The 15,570-nt window shown below is 39.7% G+C and overlaps 1 protein-coding gene across 3 annotated transcripts in view; it reads right to left on the reverse strand.

The window, feature by feature from the left end:
* Positions 1-5,974: 5,974 nt before the first annotated feature.
* The window catches only part of LOC106094012 (alpha-1,3-mannosyl-glycoprotein 4-beta-N-acetylglucosaminyltransferase A), a 73,490-nt gene continuing 63,894 nt past the window's right edge, over positions 5,975-15,570 (reverse strand). For all 3 annotated transcript variants that reach the window (XM_059364168.1, XM_013261190.2, XM_013261189.2), the window contains exons 2-3: positions 9,964-12,014; positions 5,975-7,342 (exon numbers count right to left, since the gene is read on the reverse strand). In XM_059364168.1, coding sequence (XP_059220151.1) covers positions 6,456-7,342; positions 9,964-10,831 — 1,755 coding nt within the window. In that variant the 5' untranslated portion in view covers positions 10,832-12,014 and the 3' untranslated portion in view covers positions 5,975-6,455. The remainder of the gene's footprint in view (positions 7,343-9,963; positions 12,015-15,570) is intronic.

Here is a 15,570-nt window from a genome sequence, read left to right on the forward strand (position 1 = left end):
GCGTAACAATATTTATTCATACCAAGTATTTTATTTGACAATAGTCAATGCATGTATTCTCCCAGATTCAAGTTTTAGTTCAAAGTACAAGGATCTCCTTTTTATGCCCTGTACCATAGGATGGGGTCTAGTAATTTCGTCATTCCGAAATATTGATCTGGGACCCAATATAGTATATATATATTTTTGATCGTCTTAACATTTTGAGGCGATTTAGCCATGTCCGTCCGTCTGTCTATCTGTTTGTCGAAGGTAGGCTAACTATTGAAGAAGTAATACTTCATATTAGTGCAGGTCGGTTGGGATTGTAAATGGGCAAAATCGCTACATGTTTTCGTATAGCTGCCATATAAACTGACATCGGATCATGACTTCTTGAGCCTCTAGAGGGCGCAATTCTCATCCGATTTGGCTGAAACTTTTCAAGTGTTTAGGTTTGACCATTAACATCTATGCCAAGCACGGTTCAAATCGGTTCATAACCTGATATAGCTCTCATATAAACCTATTTCGGATCTTGACTACTTGAGCCTCTAGAGGGCGCAATTATTATCCGATTTGGCTAAAATTGTTCATGCAATGTTTTCTTCTAACTCTTAGCAACTGTGCCAAGTATGGTTCAAATCGGTTCATAACCTGATATAGCTCTCATATAAACCTATTTCGGATCTCGACTTCGTGAGCCTCTAGAGGGCGCAATTATTATCCGATATTGTTAAAATTTTTCATGAAATGTTTTCTTCTAACTTTTAGCAACTGTGCCAAGTATGATTTAAATTGGTTCATAACCTGAATAGCTCCCATATAATCCGATCTCGGATCTCGACTTCGTGAGCCTCTAAAGGGCGCAATTATTATCCGATTTGGTTGAAATTTTGCACGAAGTGTTTTGGTTTGACCATCAAAACCCACACCAAGCATGGCCCAAATCGGTTCACAACCTGATATATAGCTCCAATATAAACCGATCTCCCGATTATACTTCTTGAGCCTCTAAATGGCGCAATTCTTATCCGATTTGACTGAAATTTTGCTCAACGACTTTGATTGATTGACCTTTAACATACGTGTTAAATATGGCCTGAAAATCGCACCATGACCTGATATAGCTCCCATATCCTAGATCACCCAATTTTATTTCATGAGCCACTATAGGGCGCAATTCTTATACGATTTGGTTGAACCGAGTATGGCCCTTCATAGCTGAAATAGCAAAGCAATTCTTATCCATTATCCTTTAGGTGTCTATAAAGAGATATCAGCCAAAGAACTTGACAAATCCGATGCATGGTGGAGGGTATATAAGATTCGGCCCGGCCGAACTTATCACACTTATACTACTGAGTCCGAAAAATGTGGCGCTGTACGACCCCTCTTTGTACAAAAGTTTTAAATGGCTTATCGCACAACACATTTATCGCAATCACTAGTAATTCAGACTTTCAGCTGTTTTCGCCAGAATTCGAACCAAGGCGTTCAGCCATTCAAAGGCGCGATAGTGGCCTCCGAAGGCCTCTGCTTGAAGAAATAGCTCCTTGTTCCCGGTAATATAAAAGCAGGGTGGCAAACCCATGTCTACTCTATGTAAAATACTTCAAACCTTCTACTTGGGTTATAGAACATTTTAGGCAGGAACATTCTACCACAACTCTTGATATCGGTTTGTAACGGTAAAAAAAAAGATAAACCAAAACTTGTAGCATGTCCATAATTGTAAAAGAATGTGATAAATGGAGTCCGGGTTTTTATGCAAAATCAAAATTTTGACGTCCTTTATTTTTCAAATGCGTTCGTATTTTGCAACAAAATACCAACGACTATCCCAAATAATTGAGGGCAAAATTTAAATTTTGCATAAAAATTCGGAATCTAGTGATAAGGCAATGCCGGAAATAAAAGGATAGACACCGAATAAAGTCGAAAGCCACCGTAGCGCTACGGTGCTGAACGCTTTGGTTCGAATTCTGGCGAGAACATCAGAAAAATAAATTTCAGCGTTGGCTATCCCCCTCCTAATGCTGGCGACATTTGTGAGGTACTATGTCATGTAAAAACTTCTCCCCAAATAGGTGTCGCACTGCGGCACGCTGTTCATTGCGCTTAAACTTGAATTCTTAATGGAATTGTCATGGCCAAATTTGCTTGTGTGTTGATCAGTTAGCATGGCTTAGGTTGGGTAACGGCCCCGATTATTCCCTGCTCAGCCAGCCACCTCACAAAGACGGTCTATTGAAAGGGCAAATTCGCTACAGCGATGAGTTTTGCAATGATATCGGGATGGGAAGAAGGGAGAAAACAGGCAAACTGGATCAGAAGTCAATTGACTGATTGAGTGCAAACGTCTGGAAAAACAAGCGAATTTGGGTAAGTCGAGTGAAAATGCTCGTGAATCCAAGAAGCAAACTTGTCTTGGTATTTTCGTCAACCAGTGTACTTTTGTGTTAAAATTTTACTTTCGTGCTCACTGCACCATAAAAGATGCAAATTTCCCCATTAAAATTCAATTTGGGAACAGCGGGGATACTACTCTCATGTCAATGAGAGCTATGCAATAAAAGTTCAAGAGTTATAGTTACCCCTGTTAATCTTCGAACCGATTACCTTGAAATTTTCACAGATTGTGTAGCTTAATCTGGAAAGGGGGAGCGGACCCTCCCCCTTACCCCAAAAGTACTACCAACAAATAAAAGTGGACCGATCGCGACAATATGGGATTCAAATGAAAGGTATTCAAGAGTGGAGCACGAATTTCATAATTAAAGTTGGGTCCAAGTACCTGGGGGGCCGCCCCAACCCCAAAATCCCTTAAAATAGGTTCGTTTGACGATCATGACAATATGGGACTCAAATGAAAAGTATTCGGGAGTAGATTACGAATATGGTGCATATTTACGGGCCATGGCAATATGGGGCTCAATGCATATTTGAGTCGAAATGTCTGAGAACATCACCCTAAAGAAGAACATTACCACCAGGAATCGAGAAGGAGCAAATTCTCACACATCAATGAGTGCTTTCAGGATTCACTAATAGAAGGTTAGGTCACATGCAAAACACAAAGTGGATAGGCCCCATAAACATCATTAAGGATGTCAAATCTGACGATTGAAAATGTCATCATATAGGAGAAAACGTAAACAAAGAATGAATGTAAAAAGAGAACAAGTTGACATCCTCAATGCCAAGTACTGCCAAATATTAAAAAAAAAGTATATCGGCTGATCGCTTGGCTTAACCTTATTCAGTGAATCCTGGAGTGCTTTCCGATTCAAGTTTAAACTCAATGATAAGGGACCTTTTTTATAACCGAGTTCGAAGGGCGCCCCGCAGTGCGACACCTCTTTGGGGAAAATTTTTTAAATAACCATGCATGGCATTGTACCTCGCAAATGTCGCCAACATTAATAGGGGATAAACATCGATTTGTCCGATATTCTCGCCAGGATTCGAATGCGTTCAGCGTCATAGGCTACAATGGCACGAATTCGATATCCGCATTCAGGGCGAAGTGTCCCCACCCTTAAAAGATATTAGAGAGCGGGCCCGGTTCGGCTAGCATAATTTAAAGCTGCAACAAACTTCAATTCATTCTTAATATCACAATTCTATCACCTTTACAAATTTTGCCTACTTCGCGTTTTCCATACGTTGACGGAAACACTCGTAGAATGCACTCTTTAAAAATGTAATATGATCCAGCAGCGATTTGCAAAGCTGCGACTGTGATAAACAGTACACTTTTTGTGGTTACTGTATCTTTGAGTTCTTTCATGGTTACTGCACCGTACCTACCCTGATTTTTCCTCTGGCAGCAGTGTGCTTTCGTGTTCACAGCAACTCAAGAGTTTAGCATCAAAGGCGGACATGCTAACCTCTGACGTACGGTGCATCCCACTGCACCATAAGCCCTCGAAAATTCCGTAAAGTGCATCATCAAAAGAATACTGTCGTGCTACCTGCACCGAACAACCTCCGAGTTTTCTTCGTCAACAGTGTTCTTTCGTGATTACTGCACCCTACCTCCTCTAATTATTCCTCTGGCAGCAGTGTGTTTTCGTGTTCACTGCACCGAACCACTTTTTATTTCTTTGTCTGTGGACATTTTCGTGGTCATTGTTTCGCAAAACTTCTGATTTTCCGTCCGTCATCAGTGCATTTTCGTGTTCACTGCACCGTATAACATCTGACTTTTCTTTGTCAATGCACCGAACAACCTCTGACTTCTCCGTCGGTCACCAGTGTACCTTTCATAGTCACTGCATTGCATTGCACCTAGGTTTTCGCATCCCTGCCCACGGTGGACTTTTCTGGTCAATGCACCGTATAGCCACCGATCTTTCTATGCCGTCTGTCAACAGTGTACTATTGTGGGCACTGCATCGAATGACCGCCGATCTCGCGACTCCGCTTGTCAACGTGATCAATGCACCGTATAACCACCGATCTTCCGTATCCGTTCGTCAACAGTGTACTTTCGTACGTCGCCACCCCATAAGATCGCCATGTTTTCTAGCCCGGGATTTCGTTATTCTTGCGCTGCAAGTTACCATAACAAAGCGACTTACCGGACCTTGATGCCTCCAGCAAGTACGCCAAGCTATATCCAACTTATGAGAGTGCCGTTATAGGTTTCCAATGCTCTGGTGGAGATCCCAGCCTGGACCATTTCCTACCCAAGCACCCATGTTCAGTAGAGAAAGTACCGTTCCAGGCCACAACCCACGTCGCCCAACTAAAGTCCAAGCCACTTTTCATTCCGGCCCCAAAGTGGCAGCCACAAATTTCTATTGAGAGTGTCGTTCGAGGTCTTCACCGCATGAAAAATCCCAGCCATAGCACAATCAAGTCCCAGCGCCGAGCATTGTTATTGAGAGGGAAAGTACACTACCAGATGCGTACCAAACCCAGCATAAGGCCTCTATCTCGATGATGAAAATACCGTTCCATGTCTCCACACGCATCGTTCCGCCATAGCTGATACAGCTTAGTAACTTTTACAGATCTCAGCAATGAATAGTTACCCCTAAGATTAGTAACCGGATGCTCTACTCTAGTCACTGCAATAACTAATCTGCATATAAATTTTCTGTTACAGACCTTTCCCCCGCGAGTTATATCCTTGCACACGGAGGCAAACCAGTTCCTACAAATACCCTAAGAAGGGTGTCGAATACATATTTCCATCTTTGAAATTGTTTGACAGTTCGAAAAGTCTTGTTACGCTCCTTTGCTTAAATTATATGAAAAATATAATAAAAAAAAATAAAAAAAACCTTCCTAAAATATTGGCATTTGCTTGCAATCTTTTGACCAGTTGCCAGTTACAATGCTCATGAGCATCTCATCCTTAAGAGGGGGTTTACAACATCAAACTGTCATTTATCCAACGAAAGGGGGCACCATAGTGTTTACACTTGTGGTGATTTATCGTCTACATCACCTGTTACCACTTTTCGTTTGTATAAATTCTTTAGTTTTCTTTTTTGTTTCACTTCTTCTCTATGTCATATCCTTATACAAATACTTTTTACAATAAAAAAACATATTTACTATCTTCCTTATCGTTGTTGCTGTAGCCGCAAATGGAGGCTTATAAAACAAAAAAAACAAAACAAAACTGTGGTTAGTCACAACATCACCTGACATATAGTAGTAGTAGTAGATATTATACGTATTATGTACATGGGGCATTCCATCACAAAGAGGACAGCTTGAAAAATGCTTTTGATTTTCTTGATTTTTTTAAGTGGTTAAATACCAATCTGCTAAGGCTTCAAGTATTTTTTACAACATTTTTTCAAAGATATTGTTACAACCAGGGCTGCGGAGTCGACCGGAGTCGGACTATTGAGCCAAAGTCGGAGTTTGGTTCGAGGTTGGTCACATTAGCTCCGACTTCGGCTTAATACTCCAACTTAGACTCGGAGCTGAGGGCTAGACTCCGCTGCCCTGGTTTAAACACTCCATTTTTATAAAAAAAAAACTTCCAAGAGTTTTTTTGTTGGTACCAAAAAGACGAAAACTTATACAAGAACATTCAAAACATATTCTTATTGAGCATTGTTCGTTTTGTTGTGGAAAACCCCTTATGTGTTTGTTTGCTGTGTGATTGCTGCAAAAGTTTGTATGCACGGGTATGTGTGTTGTGTAATAATAATAATAAAAAAAAAACACTTAGAAAATAAAACACCTTGGAGTAGCATATTGTGGACAAACAAGTCCAAATGGTTTTGTAGGTCGTCATGGCCATTAACGTCAACGTCAACGTCATCATCATCATAAAACACAGCTTGCTAATACGAGGAGGAGGATGAGGAGGAGGAGAAGGAGAAGGTGTAAGATTATACTACCATAGAAGTAAGCCTTTGCTCAACATCACCATCAGTTGTTCCGAGATTCGTCATTTGTATTTGGGGTGTCACTTGCGCCCCCTGTTGCATTTCACCATACACCCATCATCTTTTGTTGCTCCCCTCCGCTTGCAGATCAATTTCACTGAGTAAAGCCCAATTTTCACTGTCACCATGCACATGCAAACGTATCTCCTTTATGGCTCCAATTTTCGAATCTATCGATCCCTCTGCAACACCCATATTGTCAAAGGCCCCCACTATAAGATAGCCATCTGTGGTGGAGTTGTAAAAACTCCACACGGGGGAACTTTCACTCAATGTATCGGCGGGTAAAACTTCTATTGTGGTATTGTAGAAACGATCTGAAGGATGTTCTGAATTGCCACTTCGAAACAGATAGTGCTTGAGTCCAGTGGGTTTTTCGAAAATGAACTGCACTTGATCGCCCGGCTGGGGCAAGAGACCCCAAAAGTAGGTTTCTCCACGATAAGCTCGCTTCAGTTGAAAGTTTTTATACGGCGCTATATTTGTCTTAACCTGGGCCGGTGGATTATGATTATGGGCATAAAAGGTGGGTACTTTCGAACCGAATTGTTTATCCTTGAGTTTTTGCACCTTACCTCTCAGCGACGAACTGGTGCCTATATGCTGGAACAACGAAGGCCGATAGTGTAGCCAATATTTGGCCTTCTCTTGATTGCAATGTTTCTGATCGAGATCATTGCGACACACTTTGGACTCCATAAAATAGGCCAGCAGCCAATCGACGGGCTTATCATTGTAGAACATTTGGAAATAGGTTATGAGATAAGGCAGCTCGGCTGACTTGAACATTTTACCTATGAAACCCAATTGGCAAAAGTCCAAGAGAAACCATGGTGGCTGGTCGGGTTTGGTCAAAGCACTTTTAGTGATGGCGAATTTTTTCATGGTGGTTATGAAATGCCTTTTGGCCAATATGTCATCCTCCAGTTGGACATAGAAAGTGCCTGAAAGTAAAGAGAAATACGAAAAGTTAACGGAGAACTAATAGTCACTAAAGATACATGGAACTTTTATCAGTTTGAATTTTTCTTCGCCCTTGGTAATAACTTCAGATTATTGAGGTTTTAAGGGGTTTAGAAACCTATTTGCCCAAAGAAGTTTTGCTGCAGTTTTTTAATGGACAAATTCGCAATTGTTCTGCTTTGGCTTTCAATACTCATGCGCAGTTTTAATCTGAGTCGATTGAAATGGCATGGAAAGATTCACTGTTATGACCTGCTATTTTGACTTTTGGTAGATATCTAAGCGATAGCCATGGAAAGGAATCAAGCTCACAGAAAACTCTTTGTTGTTTTTGATGTGGACAGTGACCGGAATAGGATAGGGTGAAGCTGCCGCTCTGCAGAGGCCACATACCATACATACCTCATCGTGTAAACTCCCCTAAACCAATGGCAATATGGGGTTTAAATCAATGGTTTTTGGAAGAAGAGCACGATTCTGATATTTTTTCAGGGCCAAGTTTTCGGAAACACCCCTAAATCAGATATCATGAGAGCGGGCTGAAATAAAGTATTTTAAGAATGGAGTACACCTTACATCCAAACTTTAATTCGCAGACCAATAAAGATCATATGGGATTCAGATAAAGGCACCTACATTGTTAAGCTGTTAGTCAATCGAAAATAAATATTCCAAGGAAACGTTTGTTCCATATAAAGTAAAAGAAGGCGCAGCGGAGCGGGCCCGCGTCAGCTAGTATATATATATATATATATATATATATATAAATTATTCATTGAGGTGAAATTATCAACACAGCCAAACTACTAAAAAATGGATTACCGTTATGTAGGTGTTGCCAACGGAGTAAACTTTTTCTATAGGTGTTATCTGATATCAAGAAATCTTTTAAGTTATTAGGCATACAGTTGCATCATCTGGCAATTCTAACTTGAAATGATTTGCTCATATAACCTTGGGCCATAGGAATGATAATCTGATTTCGTCGCGTACGACCAAAACTAAACGAGTTGCGCTTTGAATATTTTGTGCTAAAATATCAGACATCTGAAATCAATCAACTTGGGGGAGGAACATCCCAAAAATCGCTCAACATAAGGAGAAATATGGGAATAGCGACGAACTGAATGCAGATAACGGACTACCTGAATTACTGAAAGTTTAAGTCCACTAAGATTTTCAGCCGTAGTTGCACAAAAAACCTCAATACAATAAAAGATATGTGGCATTTTTTAAGCACGTACAAGTCTCTCCTTTAATGGAAGTGGTAACATTAGATCACAGTTGTATAGCTGGCAAAGTGCTACATTAGTTTGACTAACTACGCTACCAATATGCACATCAAATGCGAGTTTATCATAAATGGTGACAGCCAAGCATTTCAGACTATGGACAAAATCAATGTTCTCAACATTTTAAGTCAAATTCAGTTGAATGCCGGGATGAGTAGAAAGAAGTAAAGCCTTAGTCTTAGAAGCATTAACAGATAAGCTGTTGGAACTCATCCCATTATGTAACGACCTTGTTACAGAACCAATCTTGGCTTGTAATCTTTGACCACTAATAACTTCACGTACACTGAGAAGTGTAGTCCTTGGAGAACGACCGCCTCCCATTGCACCTGAAGAAATCGATCTCCCCCGGCAAACCAGAGTAGTTCTGGCTCAGTTACGTTCCGGCAGATGCAGCCGCCTCAATTCCTACAGAGCTAGGATTGATGCCGACGTGCCAGATGTATGACCCGATTGTAGCCAGGGACCGCACGATACACGTCACCTTACCCACTGGACTCAGACCCAGATCCCTGTGGACGCACCCCATCTTAGTCGCAGAGTTCCTGGGTCTTGACACTTAACAAAATCAAGCAGACGAAAGATAGAACACAATAAACTGCTACAATAATAACTTCACAATATTTTTCAGCAGGTCCTCGCTTAGTTAGTTTGGGGATTTGTTTCATTTTTGAGATTGTGAAACAAAATAAAAACAAAATAACTCCCCAAAAATAGTTGTTTTTGTTTTCCATAGAGCATTTTGGGGACTTATTTCATTTTCGATTTTGGAGTGTTATTTCATGGGGAGGAAATGGATAAAGAATGTTGAGTAGGGAGTCAAATGCGCTCTACTCTTGTCGCAACTCCATAGGAAGGAGTTGGGGACTTAGGCCAGGTAACCTCCAGAGGATGTACATTCCTGTGGTTTGACGTTCTAGCTTTTGCTCGTTTTCTGGTTTGTCCTAGGGACTCACAACTATTTAATCAAAATGAGCCAAACTCCGCCTAAAACTAAACATAGCCTCAAACGTTTGCCTGCAGCGAGAAATCGTCTACGGCATAGATGGACAGCATATGCACCCACAAATATTTATAAAAACAAACAGACAAACACGTACAGTGTAAACAACTATGTGTTGCCTGGTTCGGCCGACTCTATTTCAAAGCTATTTCATTTAGTTGAAATTAGATGAAGCTGATACAAAAACACAGTTTGGTCTTTTCAATAGTGGTAGTGTGCCCATCACTGGTCTACAGTATAGAAACTAAGAAACCAAGACTCGTTTTGGGTGTTCAGCGTTTATATTGTTTTTATCTTCTTTACTCACCTTTTGTCTGTGCATAAGCCATGAGATAGGCAAAATCCAAATTCTGTTTACTTCTCCATCTTACTCGCTCCAACGAATCGTTCAGTGTTATCCTTAGCCTATCAAAATTCGGATAATACGATGGGGAAGGGGCTATAATCTCAATTAGACCACATTCCAAATAGGGTTCAAATGCTACCTCCACCGTTTTGGCTATCTGTTGTACACTCTCTGCATCATTTTCTCCAATATAGACAACTATTAAAGTCTCATTTTGCTCCTCTTCGTTCATATTCTCAATGAGATTATGCAAAGTACCCAAGAGATAGGATTGTTTTTCTCGCATCACTGTGGGTATGCCTAAGACAATGCTTACGTCGGAGCGGCCATGGGAACGTAATAGGGCGGGACGCAAAGAATTCGGATCATCCGAGAGATGAGGCAAAAAATGATAGGCCGTGGGCAAACGAACATTCGATGAGGCAGACAAATGCATTTGTTGCGAATGTAGTTGAGAGGCATTGCGTAAAATTTGACGTGCCTCTGCTGATAGGCCATCCAGCAGAGAAGTAGGCGCGGCGGCAGAATTTAACAGAGTAGAGGAGTTTTTATCTAGCATTGCCGCACCACCGCCGGCAGGAATGGCGGTCACCCCACTGCTGGTGTTTTGCAACTGCATCAAATACTGTGCCAATAGGGTGACATCTTCTTGACGCGTCCTATACATGGACTCCAAATATTGCAAGCGCATATGACATTCGCCTAGGCGCTGTGACAGCGATTGTTCGGTGGATAATTCTGGACCCATTATCATTAAAACAATAACACATGGCAATAGAATTAGGACTAGGGTTAACAAAAGACAGCTGCGTTGGCGTATTTTAAACATGCTTGCTGTTGTTGTTGTTTTTTTTTGGTATTCTTAAAGGATCAATGGCAACAGGTTGACCATCATATTACAATAAAGGTGTTCCAGCAAGAACGTAGCACAGGTTAAATACGAATTACAATAAATGACAGCAACAGTAAGAAAGAGTGTGCGAAATACAGGCCGAATAACGGCACTTTGGTTATGCTTCTGCAACAAAACTCTAATTGTGAGCGATAGAGAAAATAACTTTCAAAACTGTTTTCCTTAAAGCTTCAGCCTTTCTATGCCTTAAGATGGCCCTCTTAAAGTTGAAATTTGAAAACCGTCAGGTGTTTAATGATGTTGCGATGCTTAATGTTGTTGAGAGAGTTTTATGACGTTCAATCCGTGTTTTCTCCCTTGATCTCTCTCTCTCTCTCTCTCTCTCTCTCTCTCTTTCGCACTCTCTCTGGTTGTATACGTTACGATGAAATTCGAGATTTGTTAGATTTGGTTTGCATGTAGTATTGAAAAAATCAATAATATCCTCATTGATTGTATTTTGTCGTTCTAGTTATTACGCCTTTGGTCAGTTAAATTAAAAATTTACGAGTATAAAGTTTGCGTTGTATAGTAGTAGCATTTGTTTTTGTTTTTGTTTTTGTTCTTTTCTTTTGTTATAATGTTTGTAAACAATTTTATATTGATGTAGACAATAATGTAAAGATGGCAGAAAAATATATGTAAAAAATTATTTCATAAATTCTTTCATGGCTTTTATCGTTAGACAATCTTCGAAGACTTCTTGTTCTTAAGCAATAAGTAATTGTTGGGTTTCAGTTTCCGTTTAAGTTTCTTTAGAAAATTTCCATAGTTTTAAAAACTTTGTGTTGTCTTGTTTATCTCTGCAAGGGTGTGTGTTTGGTAGTTTCAGCAACTTTTTAATAAAAATTTTATTACATTTTAGTATCTGTTTTGTAGTATTTCCTTAGACTAAATAATGTATTATCGTTTCGAAACATTTGTTGTCGTGGTTATTTGTAGTTTCTTTAGTAAAATTTTTGTTGTTGTATTTTTAGGCTATTACGGTTAAGTTACGGAAAATCAATTCCATTTTAAAAATTCCATGTGTGTGTGTGTGTGTGTGTTATTTATCTAAGGGGATAATGCTGCAGATTTCCCCCGCCTTTGTTTATTTGGAAATGCCATAGAAGCGAAATTTCTGCAATGAAAGAAAGTATAAAAAAAATTACAATTTAGAAAAAATACATGTAAATCTTATGTATTGGGTTGCCCAAAAAGTAATTGCGGATTTTTTAAAAGAAAGTAAATGCATTTTTAATAAAGCTTAGAATGAACTTTACTTTTACACTTTTTTCTAAAGCAAGCTAAAAGTAACAGCTGATAACTGACAAAAGAAAGAATGCAATTACAGAGTCACAAGCTGTAAAAAAATTTGTCAACGCCGACTATATGAAAAATCCGCAATTACTTTTTGGGCAACCCATTATTACAAGTAAGAACATGCTAAGTTCGGCCGGACCGTATCTTATATACCCTCCACCATGGATCGCATTTGTCGAGTTCTTTAGGCGGTATCTCTTTTTAGGCAAACAAGGAATAATGGATAAGAATTGTTATGCTATTGGAGATATAGCACCATAAGTGAATTGAATGTTGAAGACCATAGTAGAAGTATTTGGGTAATGTTTCAGTTCATTCGGATAAGAATTGCGCCTTGTAGGGGCTCAAGAAGCATAATTGCGAGTTCGGTTCAGATGGGAGCTCGATTAAGACCATATTGGACATGTATATTGAAGATCATGGGATACAAAATTTAAGCAATATCGGATAAGAATTGCGCCCTCTAGAGGCTCAAGAAGTCAAGATCCCAGATCGGTTTATATAACAGCTATATCAGGTTATGGACCGATTTGAACTATACTTGGGACAATTGTTGGAAGTAATAACAAACAAGTTTGTGGAAAATTTTAGCCAAATTGGATGAGGATTGCGCCCTCTATTGGCTCAAGAAGGCAAGCAGCAAGAAGAGGCAAGAAGATTGGTTTATATGGCAGCTATTGGTAATTGCTAAAGTAATTGCGGATTTTTTAAAAGAAAGTAAATGCATTTTTAATAAAACTTAGAATGAACTTTAATCAAATATACTTTTTTACACTTTTTTTCTAAAGCAAGCTAAAAGTAACAGTTGATAACTGACGGAAGAAAGAATGCAATTACAGAGTCACAAGCTGTGAAAAAATTTGTCAATGCCGACTATATGAAAAATCCACAATTACTTTTTGGGCAACCCAATATATCAGGTTATGGACCAATTTGAACCATATTTAATACAGTTGTTGAGAGTTATAACATACCACCACGTGCATATTTTCAGCCAAATCGGATAAGAACTGCGCCCTCTAGATGCTCAAGAAGACAAGACCCAAGGTCGGTTTATATGGCAGCTATATCAAAACATGGACCGATTTGGCCCACTTACAATCCCAACCTCCCTACATTTATAAGATATATTTGAGCAAAATTTCAAGCGTCTAACTTTACTCCTGCGAAAGTAAGCGTGCTTTGGACAGACGGACGGACATGGCTAGATCGACTTAAAATGTCATGAGGATCATGAATATAGATACTGGGGTCTTAGACGCATATTTCGAGGAATGACGAAATTAGTATACCCCCCCTTCCTATGGTGGAGGGTATAAAAATCAATTTATGTTTGTTTGTTACTTTTTTTGTCTGTTCCGTGTAGACTCAAAAACGGCTAAACCCATTTTCTTGACATTTTCACAGAAGATGGCGCATAGTGATCCCGTGGTGGAAATAAGGTACTAAATTTTGTGATTTCTGAAAACCCAGATCTCGGAGATAGGTGGTGCGATTTAAGCGAAATTTTGTAGGCCCTCTAATAGTAATCTAAAAACAAAAATTTAGTATCCAAATTTCGGATGTGGTGCTTAGGGGGCCACCCCTCCACCAAAACACCCACCAAAGAGTACAAATTTACCGACCATAACAATATGGGGCTCAGTGGAGCACGAATCTACATTCGCGAAAGAGTTTTTGAGGCCCACCCATCATCATAACACCCCCCAAACAGGACGTATTTGGTGACCATTGCAATATGGGGCTCAAATAAAAGGTTTTTCTAGAGTAGACCATGAATATGATATATATTTTCAGGGCCAAGTCACTCAGTGGATGCCCCATCGCCTAAAACACTCCCGCCCAGCTGATGAATTTAACCTATTTCAGTGTTTTATATTTTAATGGTATTAATGCACATAAAAACTAAAATCTAAATTTGGCAGTGTACAGAAATTTGACCGCCTAGTGGATTCCCACTAGGTTTATTGGGTTGCCCAAAAAGTAATTGCGGATTTTTCATATAGTCGGCGTTGACAAATTTTTTCACAGCTTGTGACTCTGTAATTGCATTCTTTCTTCTGAATTACTTTTTGGGCAACCCAATATTTTAGTCCCTTCCAGTGTAAGTTAGATGTTCTGGATAGAATATCAATGCAAAGTTGTACTGGTAAAGGCCGGGTTATGCTCTCGTAAACATACCGTAAATTTAGAAACACGTGTCAGCTGTTTTGTTTTTGCTTATGAACATACAAGTGATTACCGAACGTCTGTCAACCGTAACCGAAAAGTAGAATTCAGTAAAAAAAAAAAGTTTACGTTTCAAAAATTTTAAATTCAAAAATTTTATTTTGAATACTGCTTTTCTCCTACTTTATGATTTCTTTGTGGAATTTATCAGAATTTATTGTTAATATTTAGTTTAGGTTGAATGAGTTCACTCGGTGGCCAGTCTGACCTATGGTGAAAAGAAAATGAAAAACATGTGATAAAAATAAATTATAAGAAAAGAGTAAGGGTAAGCTCTAATAGGGCGCCGCCGTATGCACAAATCCATGTTAGCACTATACTGTGAAACTGGAGTCTATTCAGGGATTCCAAACATTTCGTCAAAAACTTCGACCTCACCGTCCTAGAGCCCACTGCCTTGAAAGCCGCCATATTTGTACACTGATTTTGAAAACTCTAAATCCCTTCCCAGAATCTCCTTTGTGGATATCGTTATGGCACAGAGCTCTGCCCGAAGGAACAGTCCGGCAGTCTCACCGACGTACCGATATTTTGTGTGTCGGAGTATGGCCCCAATCCAGTCCATGTCTCCATCTTGGAGATATCTATAAAGATCGAGGTATCATTCTCTTCAAAAACAGGATTCGATCTCCATTTCTCCCTCCCGGAAAAGCGAATCCCGACAACACACCAACCTTGAGGGTTTCCCCTTCTCGCCCGCCTTCAAACTACATTATCTCCGGAGAACCGTTGATAGTCTTGTCACGTAGCATACAGTAACACAGAGAGAAACTCAGTTCGAGCCTTTACGGTTCGAGCGCTGATTGTTGACCGTTATTTAATGCCGACTTCTCGCACCACATCGTGGGGGGGCCGTTTCCTCCGACCTGCCCTCGAGGTATGCGTGAAGTTTCCCGACGTCAGACCCTCCCTCACTTTCAAGTCTTTTTTGTTAATAAAATTGTTTTGTTTGCTACATTTTATAATAAGCATAATTTCCTCTTTACATTTACGATACATTTATTCTACATATACGAGAGCATAACCATACCTTAATTTTTCGATATTAAGCGATAACAGATAAAAAGAAACGATTGATCGTGATATGTACTATATAGTACTAAAATAAAACACATCAGTTGTTGGGCAAGAGAATTAACCTTCTT

Source organism: Stomoxys calcitrans, chromosome 1 (genome assembly GCF_963082655.1).
Source record: "Stomoxys calcitrans chromosome 1, idStoCalc2.1, whole genome shotgun sequence".
NCBI lineage: Eukaryota > Metazoa > Arthropoda > Insecta > Diptera > Muscidae > Stomoxys > Stomoxys calcitrans.